At 35.4% G+C, this 19,276-nt stretch overlaps 3 protein-coding genes and 1 long non-coding RNA gene across 6 annotated transcripts in view; 3 read left to right on the top strand and 1 right to left on the bottom strand.

The window, feature by feature from the left end:
- The window catches only part of LOC136042387 (uncharacterized), a 250,361-nt gene extending 232,516 nt beyond the window's left edge, over positions 1 to 17,845 (top strand). The window contains exon 2 of the mRNA XM_065727394.1: positions 15,276 to 17,845. Within this exon, the coding sequence (XP_065583466.1) occupies positions 16,007 to 17,845 (1,839 nt within the window). The 5' untranslated portion in view covers positions 15,276 to 16,006. The remainder of the gene's footprint in view (positions 1 to 15,275) is intronic.
- The window catches only part of LOC136030462 (uncharacterized), a 417,595-nt gene that overhangs the window by 263,565 nt on the left and 134,754 nt on the right, over positions 1 to 19,276 (bottom strand). The window lies entirely within an intron of this gene.
- The window catches only part of LOC136030498 (uncharacterized), a 238,872-nt gene that overhangs the window by 171,850 nt on the left and 47,746 nt on the right, over positions 1 to 19,276 (top strand). The gene's annotated exons all lie outside the window — the stretch shown is intronic.
- LOC136030419 (mediator of RNA polymerase II transcription subunit 6-like) overlaps positions 1 to 19,276 on the top strand; it is a 47,476-nt gene that overhangs the window by 4,089 nt on the left and 24,111 nt on the right. The window lies entirely within an intron of this gene.

Below are 19,276 nucleotides of genomic sequence, written 5' to 3'. Positions count from 1 at the left end.
ATTTATAAGGCAGTACAGAATTGTGTAACAGATTCTGTAAAAAAAACTGACATCTGCTTACGAGGAAAAATTAGCTTCTGAGATCAAGTTAAACCCAAAATCTTTCTGGAGACATGTCTCTTCTAAAAACCCAAATCATCATACTATTCCTGACCTTGTTGACCACAGTGTACTACACTCATCTCCAATAGATAAGGCTGACATTCTAAATGCACAATTTGCTTCTGCCTTTACCCAAAACTCAGGTACCTCCTCACCAGATCCTCCATTGTATGAAGTGCTTTTCCCTATGCCTGATCTGTCAATATGTGAAGTAATGGTTTTCAATAGCCTTGAGAAGCTTGATGTAAAAAAGCCAAGGGACCAGACGGTGTTCATCCATGTCTTCTTAAGGAGTGTCAAAAAGCTCTCAGTTACCCTCTGTGCATGCTGCTCCAGTTATCTCTTAAAAATGGGGAACTACCACATGATTGAAAAGCATCTTATATAACCCCAATCCATAAAAAGGAACAAAGAGACTCAGCAGAAAATTACCTCCCTATAAGCATCACCTCTGCAGTTGTTAAGGTGCTTGAGAGATTTGTTAATAAAGCTCTAATTGAACATCTTGGGGTCAATAATATCCTTTCCACATCACAACATGGATTCAGATCTGTTAGATCTGTGGACACTAACCTCATCCAAACATATGAATTAGTGACTACACTGCTTGATAAGGGTTTTCTTGTTGACATGGATTCTTCTTGATCTGTCCAAAGCATTCGACAAAGTTTGTCATGAATTCCTCATAATCAAATTGAGGGCTGCAGGTGTCAATGAAGGTGTTGTACAGTGGATTATGGGCTTCCTTTCTGAAAGATCACAGAGTGGCAGAGTTTTTGATTGACAAGGAACTCCTCATTTCTCTTCTCCCACAACTGCATTAAGTGGGGTGCCCCAGGGCACTATTCTTGGACCAACACTTTTCAACTTCTATGTTAATGAACTACCCACCCTTCTTTCAAATCTTATTACCCTTTACGCTGATGACTCAAAACTAGTTGGAAAAGCGGCTACTCCCTCTGATCAACAATCAATTCAAACAGATCTTGACAGTCTAGGAAGATGGGCTAACATGTGGCTTCTGACTTTCAATGTTGACAGATGCCATGTAATCCATTTTGGCAAACACAACAAGCATCATAAGTATTTCCTTCAAGACAACTTCCTTTCTGCTGTTTCTGATGAAAGAGATCTTGGGGTTATTGTAGATCACCAATTAAAGTTTAGCAGCCATGCTATGTCTGTTTCATCTTCTGCAAATAAAACCCTTGGTATCATAAAAAGAACCATCTCCAGCCAACACCCTAGAGTTCTTATGAAGTTATATAAGGCGCTTGTACGTCCACGCCTGGAGGTTGAAAGTCATTGGCAGCCCCTTTCTTCAAAAAAGATAAGAAGTTGCTTGAGGATGTCCAGCATCGTGTCACTAAGATGGTTAGCAACATGAATAAATTTCCATACGAAGAAAGACTACATCATTTGAAGCTACCAACGCTGACATACCGATGAAAAAGGGGTGACATTATTTTAACCAAAAAAAATCCTCTCTAAAAACACTCTTCCCAGTCTCTTTGCACAGCCTTTGCATTCTGGTACTGGAGGACATTCATTGAAGCTCTCCATGCAGCATTCCACGAGTAGACATAGAAGCCACTTCTTCAGTCAAAGAATCATCAATATGTGGAGCCAGCTCTCTGAAGAAACAGTTTCTGCTACTTCAACTGACATGTTCAAGTCCCACCTTGATAGGGAATGGCACTGCCAGGAGTTCCTTTACAATTGGGAAGCTGCAGAGTCCTCCACAAGAGTCTAATCTAACATCCACAATCTACACCAAACAAATTTTTTTTTCATGGAGCATCATAAGGATGGACAATTTTTATATCGCTCCAAGCTGTGATATAAGGTAATGATTAAGCATTGTTGTGATTCCACCTGTGTGATGCTTTGTTCCAATTTTATAGCAAATAGTTAACTCTGTATTTGGCCAAAATCTTTAGCCTAATTACTTATTTACTGAGAAAATTTAACAAAACAGTAGGCCTAATACAATTCAATTACCAATTCAGCATTATTTCCAAATATAATGGTGACTGTTGTGAGAATGGCAGGTTAAGTGACTTATAGATTTGAAGTAAGGTAAGACAAAAAAAGATAATATGCTAGTAGCCTAAATTATCTATTTAGAGCTCTTTCTGTGTACAATAGTCCTTGCCATTTTAATTGTGTCTTAGTCCTCTCTAGTAGGGTCAGATATAGCCATAGGCTATATGCAGTTGTTTTCTGCTTTTATGGGTCTATATTTTTTTTTAAGTACTTATTAACAGTTGATGCATAGTACAAAATAAATGTGCGAGTTAACTCATTAATTACTATGTCTAACTTGTTAACAAGTTATTTTAACTGTTATATAGCTAGTAGCCTAAATTATCTATTTAGAGCTCTTTCTAAGTACAACAGTCCTTGCCATTTTAATGTTGTCTTAGTCCTCTCTAGTAAGGCCAGATATAGCCCTAGGCTATATGCAAATGTTTTCCTGCTTTTATAGGTCTATAATTTTTTTTTTAGTACTTATTAACAGTTGATGCATAGTACAAAATAAATGTGCGAGTTAACTCATTAATTACTATGTCTAACTTGTTAACAAGTTATTTTAACTGTGGAAGCATTGAGAAAAGTTAACTTCCATAAGTCTCAGGGATAAAAGTACTGATGATCCAATAGTTTTTGTAAAAAAAAAATTAAAAAAAACACGTTTTTACTCCAGAAGGCTTGATTTATGACTTTTGGTTTTAAAAGGGTTTCAGTATGTTGAAAAAATGTCTACAAATCTAACTGTTTGATTAGATGTTTGAAGTTTTATCAGAAAAGGGTAGAAAACTCTAATTTTCTTAGATACTTATTCTTTTTACTCTCTTTCTTCATTTGTCTTCATATTGTTTAAATGTATAAAATATTATTCAGATAGTAGAAGCAAAAAACTGAAAAAAAATTGCCTCAAGTATAAGGACAAAATTGGATAATCATATGCAGTGTAATCATGTGACCTGGGTCTCTATAATATAATGTGTGATATAGGTAGGTCTTTTATATACAATATCTGGAATAACCCACTTTCTCTCAGCTTAAATGGACCAGCAAAGATTTCTTTGTTGTTCACAGTTAAAGTGTTGTCAACATTTGACCATTCCAAAGTTAATCTACCAGTTTAGTCCTCTTCAAAAAAATTTTTTTTGACTGTCTTTTGTTGGGAAAGTCCCGAATTCTTGAAATATGCATTCCCTACTTAAGATTATTTGAAGTTTGTGACACCAAGGAGATTAACATGTTTCATTAGCATTTTGGGTGGGGTAGGAATTCCGTGCTAATCAGGGAAGGGTTCAGAGAGAATATTTTCTAATTTACAGATTGGGATCTATTTGAAAGAAAACATGTATAAAATTTACTAAGAGAGGATGTACTTCAAATTTATTCAGTGATAAATGAACTAGGGTGTTGTGATCAACCCAGTCAAATGCTTAAAAATATGAGCATAGCATGCCACCAAGCAGCAGTTCCTTAGATGATGGAAAAATCTTGCATCAAATCAGTAAAACTACATTAAAAAAAAAATCTTTTTCATGTGAAATATTATTATAAATAATAATCATCAAAATCTCTTGTTGTTGAGAAAGTATCTGTAAATTTGACAACTATGTTTTTGTCAGAGGACCCTTTAGTTTCAACAGCAATTGTTTCTCTTCTGTTTGACATGTTCTGAACTTCACATGTTCAGTGAAGTTTTGACAGGGCCTGTTGTTGTCTGTCAAAAATTTCAACAAGGTTACTACAAGATAATCTCAAAAGAAATGAATCTCATAATAGAAGCCAATATCTACATTTGAATTTGGCTGAAAGAATATTTTTAATTGGTCTGGCATTCCACTACATCAGACAAGAATTTTTGACACTTGGAACATAGTTTTGTTAATATAAGCTGCCATTTTAAATTAATTTTATCAATAAAAAGCCATTATGGCTACATTTTAGAGATCAGATGTATCTTGATGCAATGGTGCTGATCCCAACTTTTTTGCCAAATAAGTAATGACAGTTTGAACATTACATAGCTAACAGTTGTCAGGAGCTCATTTTATGTTGAAAACAGGAAACTGATTGAATTGAATATTCTTTTCTTATCTGGGTGTATCAGATATAGTGTTCACGTTTCTTATTGTCAAAATATAATGAAGGCTTCAAGAGATGGTGGTCCAAGTCACAACTAAGAAGAGTTATCCTCTTCTGAAGGATAATTTTGACAGTGGTTCCAAAATTGCACTGTCAAATCTTTGGTTCCTTTACCCTATACCACACAGTTTACTCTGTTTGGTGGTTTATTTATTTACAAGATTTATTTATTTATATGTGCAAATATTATGTTCAAATGATGTTTCATTTCTACTAATTTTTGGGATATCTGCCAAATTCCTAATCCATCTCTCAACCAAAAAAGAAGATACAGAAAATACCAAAAAATCTGTAGAAAATGTTACTTTGCAGTAATTTTTTTATATAGCTGTTTGCTGTATTCTTTTAGGGATTTTTCATGATTTTACATTTTTAAAATGTATAATGCAATAAATTTGTTTATTTACTTAGTTTTTAGCTGATTCAAAAGTTCCTCTTAAGAACAGGCTCAACTTTGAAAAAATCCCACTCCAGAAGAAAAACAGTCCTACTGAAAATTCTATTAAGTTCAAAGAACCATCCAGCAATTTTTACTGAAAATCACCCAAGGTTTTTACAGACTTTTGAAAAGAAAAGTGGAAATATGGTGATATGATTTTGTTTGGGCATTGGATGTCCAAAGTGCAATATGTGCCGACGAGGCTTAAAGGTTAAATTTCAATTCAAATTTTTTGGTTTAAACATAACCAGACCACTGGTGTATATGCAAATATTATTAAATTAAATAGAAAGCATCTAAATGCTCATACTATTCTTAAAATTTCATTTTTAATACCGTACAATGGGAATTCCTTTTATAGTAATCTCCTTCAAAATGTTCCATTTTGTTCCTAGAGTGAGCAAGATAGATAATTGGAGGGTGGTTGAACAAGGAATGGCCGATATGACTCAACTGCACAGGCAAATGAGCTATTTAATACAGCTCTTGGTGTCATGAAGACAATGAGAGTCATACAATTTGGTCACAAAAAGTGTTTGTGACCTAATGAAAGGACGATTTCAATGTCTTTGTTTATTTGTTGCTGGTGGAGATGGTGTTTGTAAAACTTTTTCGATCAAGATTTTGGTAGAACAAGTAAATAGATGCTATGGTTTTGCAGCAGTAGAAGCTGGTGTGGTAACTGGTGTTTCAGCAAGACTGGTAAGGGCTTCACATAGTCTACTTAAACTACCTGTACAAAAAGATCATTGTATTTTGCCAGTTATACCATGTAATTGCCTGAAATAATGTATCACCAGTGGAGAAGAATTGAGTTTTGTTTTCATTGATGAGGTCAGCATGGTTCCATATGAAATGTTATGTATGATTGGCTCATGATTAAGGCAGCTCAAGAGGAAAATATTTCGAGGTGTAAATATTACTATCTTTGTTCAACCTGCTCAATTTGTGCCAGCAACATACCTGTGGAGACTGCTTTGTTTAATGGAGTTGATTGAAAACATTATGTAACAGGGTGATACAATATTTGCTGATTTTTTCAATGCTTTATGTATTAGATAACTCCATTCTCGGCGCTTTCAGCTGTTATTGTCACAAAAATTAAAAGATGAAGACCTCAATGGCCAGTCTGCTACTGGGGAAGTGATTTGTGTATATCCAAGGAGCTGTTTTCCAGAAGCTTGATCCTGATTACATTATGGCTATCACATTAAAGGCACAAGATTGGTTTGTTGAAGCTTCATAAAGTGTTGATAATGCTAATATGAAGGCTAACATTATACTGAAAACTTAAATGAACAAAATTACATTGAATATTGTCTGTTTATCTATGCCAATATCATGATTATAAAATCCTGCCTCTTATGCTCTTTTTGAGGGCTCCTTTTTTATGCTCCTTTTGAGTGTGTTTACTGCTGGTTTGATTTATTTTTTCAAGCAAACTAACCAAACTTAGAATTCCTAGATCTCTGCCTAGGGATCTGGCTGGGTAGAACTATACCTTTCTCTATTATTGTAGGGACCATAAATCAGTAGTCAATATTTATATTAATTTGAAAATGTTTTCAATTAATACAAATCTATATATTCACCTGATACAGCTATATTTCACAACAACCTTCATAAAAAATTCGTAAGTCATCAGATTCATGTCTCTGGGTGCAGTCTCACTGAAAACCTGATGGAAAACTTGCAAAGTCATAATTCTTCAGCCTAAGAAACAGACTATTCTCAGCTAGTAGCTTTGTACTACATCATTGTGCAACAAATCTTTTGCAAAAGTTGATAGACTGACATGCTCTGAGTTTGAAAGCTTGTTCATGAATGCTCTCCCACTGTGAAGTCAATCACTCTGTTAGATGTAGATTTGCCCCACTTTTGTGATATTATAGATTTCCCAATATTATTATATATTCCCTATTTATTATAGATTGATATTATAGATATAATATTGTATACTATAGGTATACTATTTCTTGATATATTTCTTGATGATATTGTAGATTTGCCCCACTTTCTCGCTCTCCCACTGTTGGAGTCATTCTCTTTGTTAGATGTAGATTTGCCCCAATTTCATGATAAAGTGATTTAGCCAGAGTGATGGGGCAATACCCTTTGAGGCTTTCGTAGCAGGTGCTGCAAAGTATTTTGTATACATTTTAAAAATAAAATTGATCTTACCTTAATTAAACAAAGCTTGTATTGACATAAGCTTATTAAACCCACTCAATTTTCTGACGTAATGATCCTTCAGGTATATATGGAAGCTTTTTTGGGGGAGAGGGTAGAAATTATTCTCTTTGGTCATTCCCAAGATTTTATTATACTAAACCTAGATGGGTGCTGTAGGGTAATGGATCCCCTCATACTACAGAAACACAAATTTCACATAACATAAAATATCACATTTATATGCTTACTGGTGCAAAGGGGGGGATAGCATCAACAGTGCTGCCAAGAAATTTACCAGGGAGGGGGCTAGCGCTGCCATCAGCTTTGTTTAAACTAAGATATAAGTGGGATTCTTCTTATTTTCCTATTTATATGCATTTTTTAATATCTTATTTTTCCCATTGGGTATTGCCACCCCCTATGAAATACGTGATAGTGATGATTATGATTTTTGAAGTATTGATACACAAGTGTCAAACTGGAATGCAAAAAAAACTAGGGTTGTAAGAGGAGTGAGCCTTGGATCAAACAGTTTGTAGTAACAAACTCTAAATGAAGAGAAACTTTTGTCTATTGAAACAGAAACTCAAAAAACTAAAGTGCATCAATATGTACATCAGCGAAATCTGTGGTTTTTGGCCAGTTCTAAGCAAGTAAAAAAAAGTATAATTTTAAAGTTGCTCAGCAACAGTTTTTCACAAATGAAGATTGCATAACTTCAGAAATAGGAGTGAAACTGTACCAAAAATGGGTGTAATCTTGATGAAATTATACAATGAAGTCCAACACATATGGTAACCTAAAGCCCCTACCTGAAAAATACGAAATTTCTTGTTTTTATGGAAAAGAATGGTCAACTATTCATTTTTGTTTTTATCCAGGGGTGATTGTGTTAAACCAGCAGTCATACATTATCAAAAGAAGGCCCATTCAGATTGAGATAGATATACATAGCAAAATATTCATTCTAATTTGTTTCTCACTGTCTTGAGAAATTCCCTATTATTCTTCTTGTTTTTGGTGTTTGAAATAAATATAGTGCTCTTTTTAAGTGAAAAAAATAAGAGATGATGCCACAAGAAGTACTGCTTTCTAGTGTTTAGTGTGTAAATTTCGGACCAAACATTATCAAAATTTTGTCAAGCAAAAGCTCCGAGGATTAAAAAAGTCCATTAATATTTTCAAAGGCTCAGAGGCCATACTAGTTTGTGGTACTGTATACATTTCGTCTGTAAGCATAGATACGTCCATAAAAATGATAGATTAATATAGATTGTGTATGCAATAAAATCATGTCTATAGGGTATTGCATAGTTACAGACGATCTAGTAGTTAACCAATCGATCAAACAGTTCATGGTAGCGAATTGTAAGTAAGGAGCCACTCAGCACAATAGCAACCGAAACTAAATAAGAAATTTGGGCTACAATTACTTCATCAAAATAATTGGGTTTTTATACTGATCACACATATGTAGAATTCATCAAGTTTAATGTTACCCATCAAAAAGTTACAACCCTGAAAAAATATGCCTAATTTTCAAAGATGGTGGAGAAGATACCCCCCAAAAGCCAAGCAATCTTAATGAAAATCACACCATCAGATTCAGTATGCCAGAGAACCTTTTTGTAGAGGTTTTAACTAAGTATCTTCAAAAATGTAGAATTTTGTATTTTTGCCAGAAGAAAGATCATGGATGCTTGTTTATTCGGTTGCTTTATTTCCCAGGGATGACTGTATCAAACTAATGGTCCTAGAAGATAGGGATAGGACCAATTTGCACAAAAATTAAAAGTTTTAGCGCCTTATTTATGTGACAAAAAGATTGGAGGGCAACTAGCTCCCCTCACTCCCTTTCATCCCTGAAAGAGATCCAGTCAAAATTACGAGATAGCCATTTGATTAAGTATAATCAAAAGGTCAAGTAACAAAATCTCCGCGGATAGGACTATAAGCTATGCAATTTATTGTTAACTTTTGGTATTATTATTGGGAAATTTACTTAAATTTTGCAGAGGAGAGTTTTCCATGGGGATAATTTTTGTGGTGAGGAAAGTTCTTGGGGCAATTATCCATAGACGAGGAGGGAGTTTTACCGGCATGATTTTAAAAACGATCAGAAATTAATTTAAAAAATCATTTTTTCAACTAAAAGTAAGGAGCAACATTAAAATTTAAAACGAGTCAAAATTGTTCCGTACACGAGGGTAACTACCCCTCTTCAGCTTCTCACTCTTAATACCAAGTTTGACTTTGTGCCAATTCCTTAAGAACGAATTTTGAAATGCAAGGGCCATCAAATTGGAATAAGAAGCTTTTAAAACAACTACTACAAAACTTTACTAAAGGTTGAGAAGTTGAAGAGGGGCATGTCCCTTTACATAAGGAATAATTTCCGTTTATTTAAAAATTAATGTTGCTCCTTACTTTCAGTGGAAAAAACTTATATTTCTAATTTAATTGTCTTATAGGAAGGTAGATAAAAATCGAAAAAGCGTTTTAGGCTCATGCTTTCTAACATTCTATTAAAGGTGCTTCACTTGAATTGAACGAATATTCAGGCGACAATGATCTTAACTTCTTGTCTCTCTTCATTGGGATGAAAAATATGTATTTGGACGAATAATGAAGTAGGTGGGTCCAGAGGGGGCGAAAGCCCCTTTGTCATTTCCCAGATGGTTGTTCATTGCGTTAGGATATCCTTTATTTCGAAAAATAAATAAACTAGTTGTGCTCTTCCTTGAATCATTGTTCTGTAAAAATTAAATTTTAATTTAATGAGTTGGGTTTGAGGGACAGTAATCCTCCTTATATCTAGGATAACCCTAGGCATGATACTAAAAGCTAACAGAACTGAAATTAAAAATAGCAAATAGACATTGTTCACTCAAATGGACATTTAAGACCTAATGTCCTTTTTAAGTAAAAAAAAAAAAAAAAAAAAAAAAACGAGATCGAACCAAAGGAAATGCCACATTCTAGTATTTGGCCTGTAAAACAGTAATTTTTGCCCCAGCAGGATGAAAGTATTATCAAGCAAAAATTATGAGGATTTTTCGAAGGTCACGTTTATGGAGCCATGGTCTCAAGGGCAGTATTTAGCCTCATGTGCAATAAATACCATTCCCCTAAACATACATAAAGTCCATAAACAAATGAAAAGTCAATATAGGCTACACTCTTTATCTAATCAGACTAATGATGATGGGTGAATTAACAGTGATGTCCGCTCATACAAGTTTATAAACTTCGGGTTTGTGGTTAATGTGTTTATTTCTTTTAATAAAACCCATTTTCTTAAACAAAAGGCTATAGGGGATTGAATAGTTGCACACCATCTGTTAGTTGTCCATGGATTCTTTTATGGAAAGGTGGTACGTCAAACTCAATGTTTGAGGGTTTTTTTTTAACGTTCTATGAGAGGTGCTTCAGATGAAATGAATGGATATTCAAATGACAACAGATTTAACCTCATGACACCTTGTCATTAGGCAGGCGTTAGTGCATATGGTTTGAAAGTTTTCCAGTATAATTGTTTCTATTGTATAAGGGAACATTTTTAGTATGCTCGTAAAAAAAATATAAGATTGTAAATCTTAAGTTACGATACATTTCTAAGCAAGTGTTTTGCAACAATTACTATGCAACTCTACTAAAGAAACCTTTTTTCCTATATTCGTGTCTATTCAGCTTTTTTATTTACTTCCGAAAAAAATGTCTTTCTGATTTGTATTTCTTGAAATTTCTGTATGTCAAAATTTCAGCTCTTTGTGCCTCTCAGCCTTTTCTCTGCATTATGGCGTTTTATGCTCATTAAAAAAGCTCAAAGTTCCAGGGCCAGTGGAACAGATTGTTTAGATTATACAATATTAAAACATATACAACCCTAAATATCTTAAAAGACTATAAAAAAAAATCTGAAATTGAATGTTTAATAAAAAAAGGCCTTTATATGCGGTTCTAGATTTTGGTAGTAGTGGAAGCCAAATCTAAAAAAGAACGTGGGTGAAAAATAAGCTAGAAACATACAGCGGAGAACAGCTTAGGAAGTTTAGATTTAAAAGACAAGAACGTGGATGAAAAATAAGCAAGAAACATATAGCGCAGAGCAGCTTAGGAAGTTTAAATGTAAAAACAAGAACGTGGGTGAAAAATAAGCAAGAAACATACAGCGCAGAACAGCTTAGGAAGTTTAAATTTAAAAACAACTAATTAGTTTTGCCTATTTATTTTCCAAGTTCAACGTGGCAATACGAACAAAAACATGGAACTGCCCTAAAAACTTCATAATTTTGTAGCAACTAAAAAAAATGCCTTAGATCATCATGGTAGTTCAGCCTTCTGAAATAGACAAAATGTACCAAATAATAGTGAAAATTAGACAAAAGCCTTAAATCTGACCCCGCCACACACTCTCAGAGCTAGTGGGCAGGAGTGAGGAATGGCAAATGCATGATTTCCCAGAAGTAGGAATAAGAAATAATGTTAAAAGTTGACATGGATTGTACCTCATCTGCAACCAGGAGTGCTAGTGTAGTATCTCTCTTGGTAAATTGAACAATCTCGATTCTGATTTGGAATATGATCAAAATGTGGTCATAATGTGAAAATTAGTTCTACCTATTAACTATGGAGAGTTCTACCTGAGATGAAGACATATTAACTAGCAATCAGGGTGTTAATGTGCATTATGGAACCAAAATCCAAATAAGTCAAAATTTGGGAATCAACCTCTGTTAAGAAACTTCCTAGTCTTCAAGAAATAAAGGAGTTTTCCAAACAAGATTGGTCAGAAGTCTTTCTCCCTGGAAAAATAAATAGCGGCCCAAAACTCATTCGTTATTGTGACCGAGAAAACTTTTGCACCGCCACTTTGTGAGTTATCTGGGACATTTTTCTGAGAAGGTGTTTTGTAGTTCTCGGGGGTGATATATCTAAAATTAGCTGTATAGGCAACCTTTTAAGTATTTCATTCCTTATTTCAATGAGTATGCTCAGCTTGTGTTTGCATGATACAATGTTTATGCCACTTGAATGCAAACACTTTTACGATCAGTGGCGTTGATTAAGGGGAGGTAAACACTCTCCTCTCCCTATTTTAAAAAAATGTCCATCTGCTGCAGCAGTTTTGTGAATTATCGCCATTGGTTATAGACTGCTGTATGGGACTGTCCAGCTTATTCTGTGATAAGACTTGTAACAGCCAGATTATTTCATTTCTAGAAGGTAATATATTTAATAGCAGCAGTTTTGATAACCTTCTAAATATTTTATTACGTATTTCAGCTAGTATGCTTGACATGTTTTGGCATGATACGTTGTGCTAACTAAAAACTTTGAACTAAAAACTTTTGAAGCCTTTTCGGGATGTACAAATAACTCTTCAAGCAGGGATAAATTAATTTATTAGACAGTAAAAATTATGACACTATGATCACAAATGCACTTACGGGAAAGCACAGCTTAGATACCAATACAGTTATAAAAACTTCTATCTGGCCCATGAGATGTTTTTGGTACAGAACTCTGAACTTGGTGCCTCCTCCAAGCCCGCTATCCGACACGTAGATCGTACTACAACACCATAGGTGGGAGCGCAATTTTGTTCTGTTGCATACACAGCTTAGGCATCAATACCAGTTTCCTGCTACCAATTAGATACCAATACCAGTTTCCTGTCTCCTGCCGCTAGTATCGCTACCGTGCACTGTGTCCCTAAAATGAATCGAGTTTTCATTACTGTGTTGGTATCTAACCTGTGCGTAAAACAGTAATTTACTACGGTCAGATAAAGTAAGGTTCATTTCTCCCAATGCATTTAACCTCTGCCCACCTGACAATTCAAATCAAGCTAATGAACCGGAAACTGGGAAGTCAATGAGACTTGCTTTCGTGATTGTATAGAAAACAAGAGCTCATATGGCACTTGTGACGAGGCAAGAAGAGCCAAGAGCTAATATGGTATGAGCTCTAACAAAATTCTAAGAATCAATAGATTGATTTAAAAGGAAAATCAGAGGCTTAATGCCGGTCAGGATTTAAAATAAGAGCTCTGAGTCACGATGGATTTCTAAATATCAAAATTCATTAAGATCCGATCACCCACTCGTAAGTTATAAATACCTAATTTTTTATAACTTTTTCCTCTCCCTTTAGCCCCCCAGATGGTCGAGTCCGGGAAAACGACTTTATCAAGTTAATTTATGCAGGTCCCTGACACGCCTACCAATTTTCATCATCCTAGCACGTCCAGAAGCACCAAACTCGCCAAATCACTGAACGCCTCCCCCCAACTCCCCCAAAGAGAGCGAATCCAGTACGGCTACGTCAATCACGCATCAAGGACATTTGCTTATTCTATTCACCAACCTTCATCCCGATTCCTCCACTCCAAGTGTTTTCCAAGATTTCCCCCTCCAACTCCCCCCGATGTCGAAAGATCTGGTCGGGATTTGAAATAAGAGCTCTGAGACATGAATTCCTTCTAAATGTCAAATTTCATTAAGATCCGATCACCTATTCATGAGATAAAAATACCCCAATTTTCACGTTTTCCAAGAATTCCGTTTCCCCAACCCCCAACTCTCCCCAATGTCACAGGATCTGGTCGGGATTTAAAATTAGAGCTTTAAAACACAAGATCCTTCTAAATATCAAATTTCATTAAGATCTGGTCCCCCTTTCGTAAGTTACAAATACCTCATTTTTCCAAAACACCCCCCCCCTAAAACTACCCCAAAGAGAGCGGATCCGTTCCGGTTATGTCAATCATGTATCTAGGACTTGCGCTTATTTTTCCCACCAAGTTTCGTCTCGATCCCTCCACTCTAAGTGTTTTCCAAGATTTTAGGTTTCCCCCTCCCAACTCCCCCCCCCAGTGTCACCAGATCCGGTCGGGATTTAAAATAAAAGCTCTGAGACGCGATATCCTTCCAAACATCAAATTTCATTAAGATCTGATCAACCGTTCGTAAATTAAAAATACTTCATTTTTTCTATTTTTCCGAATTAACGGGCCCCCCAATCCCCCCCCCAGATGGTCAAATCGGGAAAACGACTATTTCTAATTTAATTTGTTCCGGTCTCTGATACGCCAGCCAAATTTCATCGTCCTAGCTTACCTGGAAGTGCCTAAAGTAGCAAAACCGGGACCGACAGAGAGACAGACCGACAGAATTTGCGATTGCTATGTGTCACTTGGTTAATACCAAGTGCCATAAAAAGAGCAGTAGATAATATGTAATTAGGTACTTGTGTATTATCCAGAACGCAATCAAGAAGTTAATCTAGGTTAATCATAATGAAATATACCAAAATATAATGAAAATATGATACTTTAGAAACAAAATTATGGAAACTACAACAAAGAATTATAGAAAGCTGGCCGCTCAGAAGACATTATGTTAAATGCCTAATTTACCATAACCTCCTCTATATATTACATATTTAATTAAAATAGCCTATGCTAGCATCATATTTTTTTTTCTCATTGAGATAGAGCTAATTATAATCGATTGCAGACAGTCAAACCGATTTTTCTGAGATAAACAGAACAAACTTCTCGAGTGTGTTCTTGATAATACACAAGTACCTGTAATTATTTTGTTCTTTATAAATATACTTGTTTGATTGTATTACATAGTTTATCTGCTGATGGTGATCGATGTGAATGTAATCGAAGCATTCAGAGATTTTATCATTGCTTTCAATGGCCAGTAAAAGGATATATCCCTATTTTAACTTATTTTTTATTATTATTTAATATTATTATAATATTATAGTAATAATTTGTAAAAATTATTATGTATTATAATCTATATATATATATATATATATATATATATATATATATATATATATATATATATATATATATATATATATATATATCTATATATATAAAAATAAGTTGTCTGTCCGTTACGCCAGATTATATCTTATCTATATATAAAAATGAAACTAAACTGAAAAGCAAACTGAAACTAAAAATGTAAAAACTGGGAATTGCATAAATATTTCTATATATTTTGACAATAGATTAAAGTAATTCGAAAACCTTATAACAGATATTTATAATATTGAGGTTTATTATAAATTGTTAAGTGTTAGCATGCTTGGCACGTAAAATTTTTTCTAACAGTCAATGTTAGAATGAACACTGACAAATTGAAAAACTTTGAAAAAGATAGAATGTTACCAAATCCTACAACAGAAGAAACAGCCGAGGAAGCTGCTCAAAGAGTTAATGCCAAAAGGCTTGCGGCTAAAGAAAGCAAAACCGCGCAATTAGAAGAAGATCAACCTGGACAGCGAGAGTCAAAACGTATCAAAACTGAAAATTATAGCGATGGTGATTGTGGTTGGGTTAACTTTGGATGATTGGGACTTGGATAAGGTTATCAATGCCTACCAGATTTTACTTAAAAAAAACAAAGGTTCGGCGATATGTATTTACGTCTGAAAAATAAAGAAGAAAAAGAAAACTGAAACTAAAAATGTAAAAACTGGGAATTGCATAAATATTTCAAAATATCTTGACAATAGATTAAAGTAATTCGACAACCTTAAAACAGATACCTAAAATTCTGAGGTTTATTATAAATTGTTGAGCTTTAGCTTTCTTGGCACGTGAAGATTTTTCCAACTGTCAATGTTAGAATGAACATTGACCGACAGACCGACAGAATTTGCGATTGCTATATGTCACGTGGTTAATACCAAGTGCCATAAAAAGGTAAAAAACTAAAAAGAAAAAAAAGCTAAAAAAACTAAAAAAGCTGCAAAACTAAAAAAAAAGAAAAACTGAAACAGAAACTATATCTATATCTATATATATAAAAATAAGTTGTATGTCTGTTGACTGACGTCATGTTTGTGTGTCGACTGATGTCATGTTTGTCGACTGACGTCATTGTCATGTTTGTCATGTTTGTCGACTGAGGATTGAGCATTATTCGGTCATGAAGTTTTTTGTCGACTGACGTCATATTTGTCGACTGACATAATTACAGACCTGGACCTGGACACTGTGTTGACTGACGTCATGAAATTAGTTGTCGTCATATTTGCTTTGACGGTGACGTCATTCAAGATATTTAAGACATATGTTCACGTAGAAATCTATTAATGTTTAAGTTTACAATGACTGATGAACTTACCATGGCAAAAGCCGATGAAGATGCTCAAAGAGTCTATGCCAAAAAACTTGCTGCTGATAGAGAAAGTCAGAAAAGAGAGCGTGCCGAGGAACTACCAGAGCAACGCGAAAGCAGACTTGCTGCTAAAAGAGAAAGTGAAAAAAGAAGGCGTGCCGAGGAATCAAAAGAACAGCAAGGAAACGGGCTTGAGGCTGATAGAGAAAGAAAGAACAGAAAGCGTGCCGAGGAATCCAAAGAACAGCAAGGAAACAGGCTTGAGGCTGATAGAGAAAGAAAGAACAGAAAGCGTGCCGAGGAACTACCAGAGCAACGCGGAAGCAGACTTGCTGCTAAAAGAGAAAGTGAAAAAAGAAGGCGTGTCGAGGAATTACAAGAACAGCAAGAAATCAGGCTTGCTGCTGATAGAGAAAGTAAGAAAAGAAAGCGTGCCGAGGAATCACAAGAACAGCAAGAAATCAGGCTTGCTGCTGATAGAGAAAGTAATAAAAGAAAGCGTGCCGAGGAATCAGAGCAACCTGAAAGTTACCGCCTGGCATTCAGGTACAACCCAGTCGATGATTATAGCTTGAGTAGATGTGTTCAAATCGGGACAATGTCTAAAATTTGTCCCTATTGCAAGGCCTTGAAATTCAATGGTGAAACAATGGGAATGTGTTGCGCCTCAGGAAAAGTTAAACTTCCTCTATTGGCTGCACCACCAGAGCCATTGAAGACTTTCCTTACTGGAACTACGTCAGAATCTAAGCGTTTTTTGTCAAAAATCAGAAAATACAACTCATGTTTCCAAATGACGTCGTTTGGAGCCCAAATCGAAAATCCAGATCAATTTTTGTCTACTTTCAAAGTAAAAGGGCAAATTTATCATAGAGCAGGGTCCCTTCTACCATTCTCAGGCGAGAATCATAAATTTTTACAATTGTACTTCATCAGTGATAGAAATTCTGAATTGAATGCACGTTGCGAAATTTCTTCCAACGTTGAAAGGACAATCGTTTCCCAATTGCAACATCTTTTCCACGAAAATAATAATTTAGTGCGTCTGTTCAAAACAGCCATCAATTTGATGCCTACTGATACGCATAAAATTGTTATTTCCGCTGACAAAACGCCTCCTGGCCAACATGTGCGTAGATACAATGCTCCAACTATCGACGAAGTGGCAATCGTTATGGTCGGTAATCAGTTTTTACCTCGAGATATTATTCTTCATAAGCGAAACGCTCAGTTGTTAAGAATTGCTGAAACTCATCGATGCTACGATGCCCTACAATATCCTATCATTTTTTGGGATGGAGCCGACGGCTATCACTTTAATATTAAATTGATGAATCCAGCCACTAACAAAGAAATGAATAAGAAATGCAGTGCAATGCATTATTATTCCTATAGACTAATGATTCGGAAGGATGAAGAAAATTATATTTTAAAATGCCGTGAATTGTTTCACCAATTCGTCGTTGATATGTATGCTAAAATTGAATCAGAACGTTTGCTATATATCCGCCTGAATCAGACCAAGCTCCGCTCTGAACAATACATTCATTTGCGAGATGCAGTTATAAATGACGGTAATACCACAAACGTTGGAAGATTAACAATTTTACCTTCGTCATATGCTGGCAGTCCCCGTCATATGCATAAATATGCTCAAGATGCTATTGCGTATGTTCGTCTCTATGGTCGTCCAGATTTATTTATTACATTTACATGTAATCAATCTTGGGACAAGATACTGCAGCTTTTACTTCAAGGACAATCGGCGGTTCATAGGCATGATATTACGGCCGTGTCTTCCGGCAAAAGTTGAAATCACTGATAAACTACATTGTAAAACTTGAAGTGTTTGGGTCAGTGCGATGCTGGATGTACTCAGTGGAATGGCAAAAACGAGGTTTGCCACACGCACATATACTAATCTGGCTACATAAAAAAATTACTTCGAACGAAATTGATGATGTGATTTCCGCTGAAATACCTGATAAAAATGTCGATAAGGGGTTACATGATATTATTGCAAAAAATATGATACATGGACCTTGCGGTGCACTGAACGAAAATTCACCATGCATGGCCAAAGGAAGGTGTACAAAGCAATATCCTCGACTTTTAGTATCAAACACAATTACTGGCAATGATGGTTACCCACAATATAGAAGAAGATCTACTGAAGATGGCGGTAAAACAGCAATAATAAAGAAGCGTAACGGTACCACCATCGAAGTAGATAACCAGTGGGTTGTTCCATATTCCCCATTATTATCAAAAACATTTAATGCACACATAAACGTTGAATACTGTAACTCCGTAAAGGCAATCAAATACATATGTAAATACGTCAACAAAGGCAGTGACATGGCAGTTTTTGGCTTGCAGCCCGAAATCAAAGATTTCGATGAAATCGTACAATATCAGGCTGGAAGATACATAAGCAGTAATGAAGCTGTTTGGCGAATTCTTTCATTTCCGATACATGAACGTAGTCCAGCTGTTGTTCACTTAGCGGTACATTTACAGAATGGTCAACGTGTTTATTTCACTGAAACCAACGTGCAACAAAGAGTCCTGAATCCACCGGATACAACATTAACAGCTTTTTTTTCGCTTTGCAAAAATGATTCTTTTGCAAAAAAACTGCTGTATACTGAAGTGCCTTCGTATTACACGTGGAATACTAAAAATAAAGTATTTGAACGTCGAAAACAGGGTAAGTCAGTCGACGGCCAACCTACCATCTTCAAAGATACCACGATAGGAAGACTCTACACCGTTCACCCCAATCAACATGAATGCTTCTTTCTACGCCTGCTTTTGGTGAATGTACCCGGTCCGACATCCTTTGAGTATTTGAGGACTGTAAATGGTACTATACATGACACTTACCGTAGTGCATGCCAAGCTCTGAATTTATTGGAGAATGACCAACACTGGGATAACTGCATCAATGACGCGTGCGAAACGTCAACCCCAAGTCAAATTCGTGCATTGTTTGGCATCATTTTAACAACTTGCTCTCCATCAGCTCCTACAGAGTTATGGGAAAAATATAAGTCAAAAATGTCCGAAGATATACTCCATCGAAAACAGTTAGAGACGTCAGATATGACTTTTGATTTTACATCAGAAATTTATAACTACACTTTAGTTGTTATAGAAAATTTGTGCGTACGTTTGGCAAACAAACCTCTTCAGGATTTGGGAATGCCTTCACCTAACCGTATCGCTGCTGTTTCGACATGTG

This window comes from Artemia franciscana, chromosome 1 (assembly GCF_032884065.1).
Source record: "Artemia franciscana chromosome 1, ASM3288406v1, whole genome shotgun sequence".
Classification (NCBI taxonomy): domain Eukaryota; kingdom Metazoa; phylum Arthropoda; class Branchiopoda; order Anostraca; family Artemiidae; genus Artemia; species Artemia franciscana.
This window is presented reverse-complemented; position numbering and strand designations above follow the sequence as displayed.